Source organism: Cyprinodon tularosa, unplaced genomic scaffold, assembly GCF_016077235.1.
Source record: "Cyprinodon tularosa strain WSP-4 unplaced genomic scaffold, ASM1607723v1 ctg241, whole genome shotgun sequence".
Taxonomy (NCBI): domain Eukaryota; kingdom Metazoa; phylum Chordata; class Actinopteri; order Cyprinodontiformes; family Cyprinodontidae; genus Cyprinodon; species Cyprinodon tularosa.
Window position 1 is genome coordinate 643,269 of NW_024038899.1, and position 14,932 is coordinate 658,200.

General features: G+C 41.9%; 1 protein-coding gene across 1 annotated transcript in view; it reads left to right on the plus strand.

Moving 5' to 3' along the window:
• Positions 1-166: 166 nt before the first annotated feature.
• Positions 167-14,932, plus strand: part of tprn (taperin) — a 39,077-nt gene continuing 24,311 nt past the window's right edge. Inside the window, 2 exon segments of the mRNA XM_038287622.1 lie at positions 167-1,570; positions 1,572-2,181. Of these exon segments, the coding sequence (XP_038143550.1) occupies positions 231-1,570; positions 1,572-2,181 (1,950 nt within the window). The 5' untranslated portion in view covers positions 167-230.

Consider the following 14,932-nt stretch of genomic DNA (forward strand, 5'->3'; position numbering starts at 1 on the left):
AGTGGCTTTGACCAATCAGCATTCGAGAAGGCGGGGTTTAATTCGAGGGATGTGAGGAGAAAGGGAGCTGACCTGAAAGCAGGCAGGGAGCGAGATAAAGCGGCGGAGGAAGGGATGATTATCTGTCCGCTGCTCGGTGCTGCAGGTACGGTTACAGCCGGATAACAGCTCTCATAGCGCCGCAACGGACTGCGGTCCTCCCGTTTTTCTTCACGAACAAACGTGTAAAAATGTCCGGCGGGGGAGACACCCGCGTTCTCCTCCAAGAAGCCGGCCAAGAGAGTCCGAGGATGCCGGCCTGGAAGCGAGAAATCCTGGAGAGGAGGAAGGCTAAGGGCGGCGTTTCTGCCCCGGAGGCGAGCCCCGGTGGCGCTCACGTGAACGGAGAGCTGACGGGAAACGTGAACGGCAGCGGCGGTGGTCCGAGGAGAGACGGCGAGCCGAGCGGTGTGACCGGGCGGAACTACACTATCACCACGGCCAGCCAACATTTCGCCCACAACAAAGAGCCCCGAGCGGCGGCGGCGGCTGAGAGGATGGCACCGAGAGAGAGTCTGGTGCTGCAGGAGAGTCTGGGGCCGCTGGAGGAGAACCCGTTCATCAAGCTGGAGAAGGAGCGCAGGAAGCGGCAGGACCGGGAGAACACCGCCCGTCCGGTCCAGCACATCCTGGAGCTGTACGGGAGCGTCCCTGGGATCAGAACCATCCGGGCCGAGAACATCATCATCATCGAGTCGGATCCGGATTACTTCCAGGAGGCCGGAGACGGTAAAAGCTGGCAGCCGAACGGCGGGGACAGTTACAGCTCTCTGAACGACCTGCTTGAGCGGAAAGGCAGCGCGGTGACGGAGATCAGAGCCAAGGAGGTGGTCATCTACGACAACACGCTGAGCCGGAGCGAGGAGAACCTCAGCACCCTGGGCCGCCCGGATCAGGTCTCCGATGATGCCGCAGAGGGCCAGGGGAGGGTCAGCCGGATCCTGCAGAAGTTCGACTGCAACTATGGGAAGCTGCAGAAGAAGTCCCGCAGCACAGATAACCTGCTGGACCTGGATTGTAGTGCCAGTGCCAGGCCAAGACGTTGGTCCAAGCCACAGCCAGATCTGGTGCCAAATCCCAGAAGTCCAACCTTCAGCAGCCAGCCAACGTTGCCTGTCTTCCAGGCTCCTTGGACTCCCAAACCAAAGCCACAGCTGCAGCAGCATCCAGGGTCCCCCCAGCCTGTGTCCTCCTTCCGGCAGAGGTTTGAAGTGCCCCCTGTTCAGGCTGTGGTCCCCAGAGATGAACCAGACAGAGGGCAGAGCAAGATCACCAGGGAGCGAGACTGGGAGGGCGCCGAGGTGCCCCCCAGACCTAAGGTGCCATGTTCTCCCGAGACCCGCCGTACCCGTGCCGAGTCCTCCTCACTGCCCATCTCCTCGAAAGTTATACGCTCCTCCTCTGAGTTCGAGATCCGTCCCTCCCCTAAGCCGGACATTGACCGGATCCCAGATGGAGACACCCAGGCTAGGGCCCTCGCAAACCTGCGTCTGCAGTCCAAAAACTCCTTCACGGTGGTCCCAAAGCGTCACCCTCGAAACCTCGACCGGCAGCCCTGGACCCCAAAGCCCAGTCAAGTCGTCACCCTCACACAGAGCAGCTGAAGCGCCCTCACCGGGAGTGCCAACCCCTCGCTCCCCAACACTCCCTGCCCCTCGCTCCCCAACACTCCCAGCGCTCACAAAGAAGAAAGAGGAGAAAGTTCAAGAGAAGAAAGAACCTCAAGCGCCTCCTGTTCCTCCTCCAGCCAGTGAACCTGTAGCTCCTTCCTCTCCACCTGTCCTGACCTCACCCTCTCCACCCTCAGAGCATCCCACCGTGGACAAACTGCCAGTCACAAATATCGACGACATCGAGGTGGAGCCCGCGCAGCGTGGCCCCGTCCCCAGCCCCATGGTACAGAGAAAAAAGGGCAACACCTTCACCGTGGTGCCTAAACGTAACCAGCAGACCCCAGCCGAGCCCCAGCAGGAGGCTCCGATTGAGGCCCCACCGGAGTCAACGGCACAGCGACCAAAGTATCCCCAGCTGGGCAGTCGGCTGAAGAAACGCTACCCCGCCGTGGAGGACATAGAGGTCATCGGAGGGTACCTGAGCCTCGCCAAGTCCTGCCTCTCCAAGACCGGCTCTGTGGGCAAGAAGGTGAGAGGAACCGTCTCAGTTACTGATGTAGGGAATCACAACATCAGGAAAACGTGCAAGTGGGAGAAAAATGGGATTAATACCAGTTTTCCTCCGTCTTCTCATTTCACATCCTCACTTTTCTCTATTCGCTTTAGCATTCTGAGAACTAAACCAGACAGCATCAGATTCACCTAATCCGACACTTTGTGATGCTCCAGATTTCCTTTAGCTTTTCTCTATAAACTTTGCCCCTAAAAATGACAAAATGTCATCTTAACAATCTCTATCTAACTCATTAGGACTTAGAAATCCCACAGTTTTCATGTGTTTAAACGCATCAACCAGTCTGTGCTTTGATCCACTTCTTTAGTTCAGTAATATTTGGGGGAGTGATGGCCTAGTGGTTAGGGCATTGCACTTGGAATCCAGAGGTTCTGCAGAGGTACATTTCTCCAATGGGAGACAAATCTTTGAGGGCCTTAATTTGGAGGTTATTGCAGTTTTTCCCCCCCAATTTTAAATAATATGCAACACATTTTACATTCTTTCTCTCCTCAGAGTTTTATGATTATATGGTTAAAATCAGAACCGGTAGTCAGACCTTAATGAAACGGAACATCTTTGTTGACCAGGAATTATGGGATTGCTTTGATGCATACATGGGGATAATCTTCTAATTCCATCATGTTTGGTGGTATTTAAAATAACTTTAATACAGAACCTGCAGCATATTTGGTTCTTGGAGAAAAACAACAACATTTTTGGTCAAAAATCGGAACCTTGAGGAATGATAATCAGTGGATCTCTGGCTTGGATTCTGAATTTTCCGGTTTGTCCTTTTATAAAAACACAAAAGAATTTTTATTCACCTGATTCTGGATCTTCCTGTGATCTAAATAAAGAACGTCACTGAGGAGTGGCTCTGTTTTGGTTGCACCTGTCTCCTAACTGTTCTCCAACAAAGCCGTGCTGAGTGTGTGTGTTGATCTAAATCTCTTACGTCCGATCACTGGACCTGCTGCAGCTCTTTCTGTCTAAGTGGATTAACTGTGTGTTTACACAGCCGGTTGGAGCAGCATGCAGAGCTTTTCTGCCCTTTTTTTGTTGTTGGTCGTCCCACTAATTCACGCAGTTTGTTGTTGTTTCCGTTGGATCTCGTTCAGTGACCAATCCCATCAAAGCCGTCTGGTCTGCTGCAGCTTCTAAGAAGCAAAATTTTCCGTTTCCTTAAAAACTGCGTGTTTATTCCCTGTAGCTTTTGTGATTAAATCAATTGAGCGTATTTTAGCGTTATTTAAAGATCACAGATCTGATGCTTTGCTGCTTAAGGCAAATTATTTCTGATTCACAAGCTTTTGGGATTAATTAAATATCAGGCGGTGTTGCTAATTAATTTTTGTGAAGAGCTGTAGGGCTGATCTCTCAGATTGAAACCGGATCAGTCTTGCATGTGATGCTTTTTCTTCTGCAGAAAGCTGGTTCCTTTATGATGCATCGTCATCTTGAAAGGAGAGGAAATAACTGCACCCTTTGCTTTGAAGCTCTCTTTATTTTTACCGAGGCTGCGGTGAGATGCACAGGAACCACAGCATCCTGGACAAAGGTGCATCATGGTTGAACCATAAACCTCATCCTCTCATAGATATGCACAGTGCAACATCACTCATGCATGGAGAAGTTTTACACATCTTATTACCAAATTAAAGCAGAGATGCGTAACTTTTGACCCAAATATTAGCTTCAAGTAGGATACATGATTATGTACATGGCGCGTATCGATGCTCCATGCAGGCTGCCCTTTTTAAAAACCAGCTGAACTATCACTGCAAAGTTAAAGCTGTTTTTTTTTTTAAGTTTAGGGGTAGTCTGAACATGTTTAAGTCTTTAGTCTAAGTTTTAGGTCTGGACTTTGACTAGGCCACGCTAACTGATGAATGGCTTTGAGCTTAAGCCGGGCATACACTTTCCGATATAATTTTTTTTTTGCAACGCTTCTCCAGTCGTGCAAGAATTTTTTTTCGATAAAGAACGTATAACTTTTAAACCCTGAGGTTTCTTCATACATTTAGTGTTGTAGCTGCGTTCAACAACTGAAAATATCATGCTTTGTATGCCCGACCCAAGATGTTCAATTTTGGCTTGGCCTAATGTTGGCCCCAGTCTCTAACAGGGGTTCTTCCAGGATGGCTCTTTGTCTTTAAAGTCGTAGGGAAACGGCTGTTCCAACGGTGCAAAGTGAATGTGATTGGTCGTTTATCAAGGGGGCGGGATTGCTGTGGTGGAAGGTTCGCAAACAAGTTTGATTGTGGCTGGTGTCTCTAAAGCATCTTGCTAACCAGTTAGCAACTTAGTGCTAGTAGGTTCCCAATGGGAAATTCCATTGGGACCAAGTAGCACTAAATTGGACAGCGGAAACATGCAAGAGGAGGAGAGTTTTGTGTCGGACGTCGTGGATGAGTCTCCTCCGTCGTACATTTTTTTTTATTTAGAAGAGGAAAGCAGGAACGAAGTTGTTGTGGAAGAGGACGCCAGGGCGGCAGAAGCTTGGTTTGGTGTAGAAGGCTTCCAGCCGTACATGTTTGAGCCCTTGCCTCGCAACGCTGCCAGTTCTGTTAGCTCTACGCCTGCCGATGACACAGACGTCCATCCCCGTGAACACTGGGATGGAACTCAATGGGAAAGGAAATTATTCTTATTTCAACCGTTGCGTTTATTAGCTGTGACATATGAATCAAGATGCTATGACCGAGAAAATGTGATTGACAGATGACCGTTGATATATGATTGACAGAATTTAGGTGTACTAGCTGATGTATAACTAACTGGTCTGCATAAGATAACAAAAAAAAACAACACAGATTTTAAGACAGGATTTACATTTTTTTTATATAAATTTTACAGTACATTTATATACATGTTTAAGCAAGAATGTTTTAACATTTAGCTATGCCTTCCCTACAACTTTAAATAGCTTCTTCCCCACATCATGATGCTGCCTCCGCATGTAACTTTAAAATGATATTGCTTGTGAGATTTTTTTTTTCCTACAGTCGCTTTTCTTACAAGTTTGGTCTTTTTTCCAGAGTTGATCTCAGAAAGGAAATTATTTGCATAGTTGAAGCTATTAGGCCTCTTTAACAGCTTTCAGAAAGCCAGAAAAACTGCTCTTGATCCGTAGCTTTTAGGTTCTCTGTACACTTTTGCTGATTTTGTTTATTGCAGAAAGGTTGCTCATTAGAAGAACAGTGTTTATCTCGGTAACCTCTCCCATCGGCAGCACATGGACCCGGGCCAGTGTTACAGCCTCTCAGACTTTGGCCTGCCATTGAGATACTAAATCCTCCGCCGTCTTTTTACAATCAGCACAAGGAACCTTTACATGTTTCATTATTGGCAGCCCTGGTTAAGCATGTGCTCAAAAACAAAGAATCATAAAAAGAACAAAAAAATCTCTTTCTTTTCTACTTTCTACTCTTTTCTGGTACTGACCCGAGTTGCACAGCCAACTGGAAAGGCATGATGGGTTTGGGCCCGCTCTGCATAAATTGTGTGGAATATTTTTTTCCCTCTGTATAAAAAGGGCCTGCAGAGTTCTGGCCCGGTGTCGGGGATTTATTTATTTTTTTTTAATGAGGAGTTTGGCCTAAAAAAAAAAAAAAAATGTTCCCATCAAAAACTTGAACTCTTTCCTCTTGGTTTTTTTTCCACAGCTATTTCTCTTCCCAAATGTCTGATTTTTCTTGTCGGACGTCAGGCAGCTCAGACCCCGCTTTAGCCTGCTTCCTCGTGTTTCCATTGCACATTGTTTTGGAGGGGAAAGTGGTGATTAATAAGCTTCGCTCCCAGCTTCCTGTGATCTCCTCTCTGTTGGAGAAAGAAGTGTGGAGGAGCTACTGTATGTAGGTCAAGTGCAGCTTTTTGTTCCACGTCACTCCTATATTTGCATAAAACCGCTCAGAGTTTTTGGGTTAAACACAGAATGGGATTGACTCCATTAGCTTCCATTTGAAGTTTGCCTGGGTTTCCTTTCCTTTTAACTGATCGCTGAGCATTTTAGACATGATGGATGTGGACTGCAGAGAGCCGTGGGAGGAGGCAGGGTTTGTTTTTGAAGTTTCCCTTTCCCTCTAACTACTGGTTATTATGGGAAAAGGAAGATCTAACCACGTGTTTCCCAGCAAAAAAGATGCATATCAGTGTCTCTCTTAAGTGTTTATGCTCACTTTAAAGAAACGTAACGCTTAATTGAGGCTCAAAGAGCTGTTTCTTATGGAGTTCTGATCAACCTGTCACTGACGCTGCAAAAAATTAAATATAAGAAAGTCTATTTGTTCCTGAAATAACTGTATTTTACCTTGTTTTGACCATCTAAGCTAATTTGCCAACAGAATAAGACGATTTACATTTAAAATTTTAAAAAACAACTCCATTATTCCATCTCAAGTATGTAATGCCTAATTTCATTACTGTAAAGGCAAATATATGGAGAGCTAAAAGGGCCAAATTACATAAATGAATATAACAAGAAATAAAAAAAATGTAAATCTATTGCGAAATAAAGAAACAAACGTTAAATGAAAACATAAATGTATAATTAAATAATTAACTGCATCATTTATTAATTGTTTACATTACTCAATAATTATATGTTGATTTCATAATGACATGCAAAGTTAAACAAGTGTGCCATTGAGTACTTTATTATACTTATAGTATGACATTTAATAACATGTCTTTTTTTTATGAATTAAATTGCACATATATTGTCATTCCATCATTTGGTGGGCGGGACCACAGCCTCGTCCACAGAAACCCTGATATCTGATTGGCAGCTTCTCACTTAGCAAGACAAGACGGCTTTAAACTCTTCCCACTGAATCTTGATTGAGTTTAGGTCTGGATTTTGATCTTGCCAAACTTGACAAATTGATTACTCTTTTTCTCCTTACTTCAAAGCATCCTGTAGAAAATAAACCAACAGTCTCAGCCTATTACAGATCGGTATCCCATACCATGATGCTGCCATCACCATGTTTGTTGGTTGGCAGGCTGGATTCAGGGTTTCGTTTTAAAGAAACCTTTTCATAAATTACATTTAAGCAGAAATGTATATCGTAACTGTCAGGTCTAAGGACCTAAAACATCATACATACATACAGGGAAAGAAAGAAGGCACAGAGACAATTAATTTAGTTTTACTCGGGAGGAGAGTAGGAAGAGACTGCAGAGTTTACAATCTCCACCTTACTCTGCAGTTCCAGCGTTCTGCTCGCTATTTATTAGAAATCAGGGGTCCCTTGTTACAACAGCTGAGACTGCTCTAGAGATCAGAAACAACATGAAAAATTCAGACTTGCAGTCTCAGTAAACATCCTATAAATTTCAGGGTTCAGTCAAAGTTTAAGCGGTTGAAGCTGTTCACCAAATATCAGCAGGTCGAGTGCTGCCCGTAGATCAACCACAACCTCCCCAAAAGCAAATCTTACAAATCACAGTATACTTCAGAAAAGATGGCTATAAACACATGCACATAGCACACAGCTTTATGCATGATAACACTACAGATACATTTATATACTATTATTCTAACAGTAACACAACAAGATAATCAGACAGAGAGAGAAAAAAACTTAATTTCATTTTTTTAAGTGAGGAAAAATGTAATGTTTCCTTCCAGACAATAGTTGTATGAATGGGCAATAGAAAGGATACAGGAGTAAATGGAGAAATATTAAATGAGTCGTAACCAGCAATAAGGCTGAAGTAGAGTCTAATTGTTGCACAGAAGTTGTTCCTGACAGTTAGTCAGATTCAGTTGATTTTTAGATTGATGGCTTGTTGATAGAAACGGTTCCTAATATTGTATCTGTTTTTCTTTATCAGACAAAATGTTCTCAAAAGTAAGGTTGAAATTTCCCTTTTGTATTTAGAGAATAGGCTGCTTTAATAAAAGACGGATTTCTCTCTAACTTGGTCACCAATGACGTTAGAAGGTGCATTGTTTCCATAAAGCTGATGTTAAATAACTGTTCACACGGAGGCGAAACTCGGTTTCTAACCTCCAACCTAAACTTTCAAACTCTGTGGTTCGTTTACATCAAGGTTTGCATGAAGCAGCTGAAATCGGTCCGTCTACAGAGTTGTCTGTGTTCCTGTTAAACAGTTTGGAAAGAAACCAATGTGGTGTTCTTTCATTTGAAAAGGGTTGGTCTCTCTCACGGTCTCACTGTTGTACCAACCCATAACGCAAAATGCAGCATTTGGATATGTAAACACGCTTAATAACACGTCTGGAAATAGAAGCAGTTCAGAACTTTATGTGCATCTGCTTTCCTGCAGCTTCCTTTTCCTTTATGAAAAGAGCAACAACCTTGGATTTGACTGTCAGATTCAGGTATGGGATCCTCATGATGCAATAACCTTTTGCAGCACTCCTAAAAAGGGTTTCAGACCGTATTTATCTTGATAGCTGTTTTTAAATGTGCAAAATTCTATAAGTTGATTTGAATATGTTTAGAATATGCAGCATTTATCTTTGCACATAATCAAATAGTCACTTCCAAACATCTGTTTATGTCACTGAGGTAAAGAAACAAACACGGAGGTGTTGGTTCTGAGTCTTCCAAGCACTCTGAACGGACCTGCGTGAGGTTCTTTCAGTGGTTTAAGTTATTGCTTTCTATAATTAAGCTAAAGGCTCAGCCATTCATATTGTTCCTTTTCCTTGTAAACATTAAAAGAGCAGGAGGAAATTAACATCCCTCCAAATTTTTAGTGCCTCTAAGTAATTTGCTGCTGCCTCTTCCTCTGCAAACATTCACACTTGGGTCAGCTTGCCACGATCTAAATAGCATGATTGGAAAACGTATTTAGTAGGGATGCACGATATTGGGATTTTGGCCGATATCCGATATTTTAAAACTCATGTAGCCGATAACCGATACCGATGTTAAAGCTGGATAAAAATAAATAGTCATTGAAAATAGCAGTTTTGTTATCCATTTCTGACACTTTGAAAAATAATATACTCAAATATATTTTCATATGCTAATATCAAATTGATTTTTAAAAACGCGGTATCGATCTATTTTACTTTCAAAATTTCGTGAAATTTCATCGTTCTGTTACAAACTCTCGTGATATTTTGCAAATTCTTGTGAGATTTTGTTAGTAAAATAGATCGATACCGCGTCAATATATCAACATATTAAAATATGGCAAAATTTTGTGAATTTTCGGGGGATTTCGTAGCATAACGATGACATATAGCAATATTTCATTAGTAAAAGAGATTGATATGGTGTTTTTAAATGGCAATATATCAGCATATGAAGATATTGTGATATTTTAATGTATCAATATTTTTTCCCTCGTCTTTAGAAGTTTTTAAGTCTGTAAAAAAAGAAGTTTTTGAGGAAGAAGAAGAAGAAGTAGTATTTATTTTTTTTTTTAGACTTTAGAAACTCAGAAGCTGATCAAATATCGGGTTAAATATCGGTGGGGTGGCCGATGTCCGATATTCAGTTTTAAGGCCGATACAGGCCGATACCGATAGGGGGCCGATTAGATCGTGCATCCCTAGTATTTAGGTAAATTCTAGTTTGACTGAGGATGTGCATGAACCACCGTTTTGTGCATTTTTTATCGTACATTTTTATTTCAATCCACATTTATTTTATTCCCAATAAGTTCGGTTCACCTAATTGTTGAAGTAACTGAAAGAGGTGCACGAATACAGCCAGTACATGTAGAGCCCTCTATAGGTTAATTTACCTGGAATAACTGCAGGCAGATTAGCGGCAGCTACATTAAGATCCCAGTAACGGTTGTGTATGTTAAACTTTTTCTGTCTTCACTCAGTTTTCGGTTTTCGTTTGCTGGCTTTGGGCTTCTCTGTTCTCCGTCTAGACTTGGCCTCAGATCGGTTGGTCTTGGCTACAAACCTAAGGTGCAATCTAAAGGTTTGTCTAAATTGTTCTGGTCAATTTCAAAACCAGATTACCTTTCAGCTACTCCTTAGGTTGGATAACCTCCTGTTTGAATGAATGGATCTTGGACTTTTACTATGCTTCAATAAGTTCTTCACATGCATTTATTTACCATCGATTGGTTTCTCAGGCTTTAGAAATTGTGTTTACCTCCATATTTCCTAGCCTTCCTCTGTTAAAAGATACATAGCCTTGTGATGCATCTATAGGCCCCCTATCGGTATCGGCCTGTATCGGCCTTAAAACTGAATATCGGACATCGGCCACCCCACCGATATTTAACCCGATATTTGATCAGCTTCTGAGTTTCTAAAGTCTTTTGGTCAGTTGCTCTTAGTAAATGACAGTTTGTGGTGTTGAAACACATCAGACGTCCCCTTACTGTTGTTGCACAAACAGATTCTGCAGACCCTCTGCAGCCTGTCCCAGCACAGTAGTAGCGAGCTACCACAAGATGTTTTGAGATCCTTGGAAATGCGGTTAAAGGGTTGCTTTAGTTGACTTTTTCTGCAGGGAATTTTGGAATCCCTACTTCCCAGAAACCAACTCAGCCTGGTTCTAGAGGACTTTGATTATGTTTTTTGTTTTTAGGGCTACAACCAACGATAGTTTTGCAAATCAATTAATCTGTCAATTCATTTTGTTTTATTAAACAATTGATATTTGGATAGCAAAAAGTTCCTTAAAGAAGACTATTTATAAAATCAAACCAGGTGAAGCCAACTAAAACTTTTGCACTTGAGGAGTCTTGGATAGAGCATATTGACAGATGAAATACATTTTTTTATTTTAGATGCAAATGTTTATATATATATTTTTTTTACAGTTTTGGTATAGTTACTGCTCTAAGTTGGTTGCTCTTTCAACTAAAGGCATGTTTTAGTCTCTATACTCCAGTTGACGATTAATCGATTACTTAATTAGTTGACAATTATTTCAATAATCGATTAATTCAAGTAATTGTTTCAGCCCTAGTTGTTTTATTGTAAGGCATGGCTTTGCAACACTCGGTGTAGTTGTGCTCCATTAAATATACACTAATGACACATCATGAGGTCATAAGAGTACAAGCCTTTTGAGTTTAAAGCATTTATAGTAGGTAAAAAATATTTTACTCTCCACATGTTGGTTTTAATGTTTGCTGAAACTCACTCAGCCCCAAAATAATCAAACTTATTTAATATACAATGAAACTTGTCAGATTATGAACCCGTACTTCACAATAATGAACCCTTTCTGACCGCTTCTCTTCCTGCTTTATGAGTCATACTTAGGCAACATTCCTAACTTACCTGAATTTAAATTCTATTTATGGACTATTTTGGGTTAGATTCATTGCTTTAGGTGGAGGTTTAAAAATACCTTGAATGGCGTAAAGCTCCCTGTAACACAGGAAGGCCAATGAAAGGGCACGCTCCTACGTTTACATTATGCATCTGGGCTACAGGTGTGAAAGTCCTTTGTGTTTAATTATTTACCACTCGACAGGCATTCCCTATTTCTGCCCTCTCCTCCCTTACGCTTCCTGAAAACCAACCACCTCGCCTGCTAGTCCTTTCAGAATCAGAACCAAAGTCCCATAAAGGAAGAAGACACAATCGTTTTGTTTTTTAAATGAAGTGCATATTTCCCTTTTTAAGGCCAATTTAAAAGCTAATCACCCTAGAAGCTAGTTTTACCCCCTCTGTTTGAAATACTTCTCATCCTCACATTTACCTCTGAGGTGTTTCTGGGGATTCCTGCAAGTTCAGCCTATTTCAACAGTCCCCAGCATCTAAATGTGCTTTCACCCACAACCCCTGAAACGATTTTACCCCTGCCAGAATCTGGTTTCTGGTGTACATTAGTGGTGTTAAATGAATCAAGACCACGAAACGGACACTGGACCCATAACTGTTTGCCTCTGGCACAGTCTATTTTGATTTTGGAGCCATTCTCTTGCAGTGCGAATTAGTGTTGCACCAATACCGATACCAGAATTGGGTAGGGCCCCTATACTGCACTAAAATGGTGGTATCGGTGAGTACCAAAAAATGGGGCACCGATACCGTTTTGAGAGCCAAAAGTTTATTCAACTTTTGTCACCCATTCCAGGTAGGCAATAAAAAATTCTACTGAATTCACTTTGTATTAGTCTTTTTCCTGCTTTACAAAGGTAGGCAGCAGCTTGACAAAGCCATGATGGCAATTATTTTACATCCAAGTAGTATGCAGTTCTTCATATATACACACATCAATTTCAAACAGATGGTATCGGTATCGGCCAATACTGAACAGCCAGGTATCGGTTATCAGTATCGGGGCCAAAAAATGGCATCAGCGCAACTTTAGTGCGAATGGATTCTTCTCCCAGTGTACCAAAAGTAGGAAGAGAGAATGTGAAAGCTTCACTTTCAAGTAGAAGAACAATAGAAAAAAAAAATTTTCATGGGGTAAATTGAAAAATAGACCATCCAAAGAAGTTACAGAGTTTGCATGAAATGATTTTTTTCACTGATCCATAGTCCGGATAGCCCTCTAATTCTCTTTACCCATAGATCTGTACCTTAATCTGAGAAATTTTAGAATCCATTTGATTCAGCACAGAACATGGACATAAGTTTAACATTATAATGCAGAGCAGTTTTAATATAATCCATTTAGCCTTCTTGTTATCATCAGAAAGTCTTGCTCTCTCTCACGTTCTTGCAGCATGATGTCACAAAACATAGCTTCTTATCTGTCTGGTTCTTCTGACTTGATGCTAAACAATTAAAAGTAGTTACAAGTTCTGCACCAAGGACTGTTATTGTTAGCATGGACAGCTAGCGTGTTGTTTTCACTGACTGCTAAAATAATCTGAATTTTTGAGTTTCCAGCTATTCGGTCACTGGTCAACTTAGCTAATCTTTTAGTGCAACAGGTAAACCCTACAATAATATGTTAAGTACAGGTGCTGGTCATAAAATTAGAATATCATGAAAAAGTAGATTGATTTCAGTAATTCCATTTAAAAAGTGAAACTTGTATATTATATTCATACATTACATACAAACTCATATATTTCAGATGTTTATTTTGTTTAATTTTGATGATTACAAATGACAACAAATGAAAATCTAAAATTCATCATATCAGAAAATTAGAATATTGTGAAAAGGTTCAAAATTGATGGCCCCTGGTGCCACACTCTAATCAGCTAATTAACTCAAACAACCTGCAAAAGCCTTTAAATGGTCTTTCAGTCTAGTTCTATAGGCTACACAATCATGGGGAAGACTGCTGACTTGACAGTTGTCCAAAAGACGACCATCGACACCTTGCACAAGGAGGGCAAGACACAAAAGGTCATCGCTAAAGAGGCTGGCTGTTCACAGAGCTCAGTGTCCAAGCACATTAATAGAGAGGCGAAGGGAAGGAAAAGATGTGGTCGAAAAAAGTGTACAAGCAAGAGAGATAACCGCACCCTGGAGAGGATTGTGAAACAAAACCAATTCAAAAATGTGGGGGAGATTCACAAAGAGTGGACTGCAGCTGGAGTGAGTGCTTCAAGAACCACCACACACAGACGTATGAAAGACATGGGTTTCTGCTGTCGCATTCCTTGTGTCAAGCCACTCTTGAACCACAGAGAGCGTCAGAAGCGTCTTGCCTGGGCTAAAGAGAAACAGGACTGGACTGCTGGTGAGTGGTCCAAAGTCATGTTCTCTGATGAAAGTAAATTTTGCATTTCCTTTGGAAATCAAGGTCCCAGAGTCTGGAGGAAAAGAAGAGAGGCACTTCATCCACGTTGCTTGAAGTCCAGTGTAAAGTTTCCACAGTCAGTGATGGTTTGGGGTGCCATGTCATCTGCTGGTGTTGGTCCATTGTGTTTTCTGAGGTCCAGGGTCAACGCAGCCACATACCAGGAAGTTTTAGAGCACTTCATGCTTCCTGCAGCTGACCAACTTTTTGGAGATGCAGATTTCATTTTCCAACAGGACTTGGCACCTGCACACAGTGCCAAAGCTACCAGTACCTGGTTGAAGGACCATGGTATCCCTGTTCTTAATTGGCCAGCAAACTCTCCTGACCTTAACCCCATAGAAAATCTATGGGGTATTGTGAAGAAGAAGATGCAATACACCAGACCCAACAATTCAGAAGAGCTAAAAGCCACTATTAGAGCAACCTGGGCTATCATAACACCTGAGCAGTGCCACAGACTGATTGACTCCATGCCACGCCGCATTGCTGCAGTAATACAGGCCAAAGGAGGCCCAACTAAATACTGAGTGCTGTACATGCTCATACTTTTCATGTTCATACTTTTCAGTTGGCCAACATTTCTATAAATCCTTTGTTTTTATTGGTCTTCAGTAATATTCTAATTTTCTGATATGATGAATTTGAGATTTTCATTTGTTGTCATTTGTAATCATCAAAATTAAACAAAATAAACATCTGAAATATATGAGTTTGTATGTAATGTATGAATATAATATACAAGTTTCACTTTTTAAATGGAATTACTGAAATCAATCTACTTTTTCATGATATTCTAATTTTATGACCAGCACCTGTAGATGCCTCGTTTCTTCTCTCTAGAATTTATCATTTCACCTTTCTCCTCAAAGGCTGCCGTTACCAGCCGGGCTGCTTTGAGTAACACTATGGTTAAATAAAATCACCAGGATGACACCAAGAGTCTCTCACAAACGAGAGGTGCTACTTCTGCTTGTGCTATTCTCAGGGGTGATGCAGATTTGGTTTCCAAATGAGAGACGTGTCATTCTCTTTACGCACAGGCTGACTTACACTGA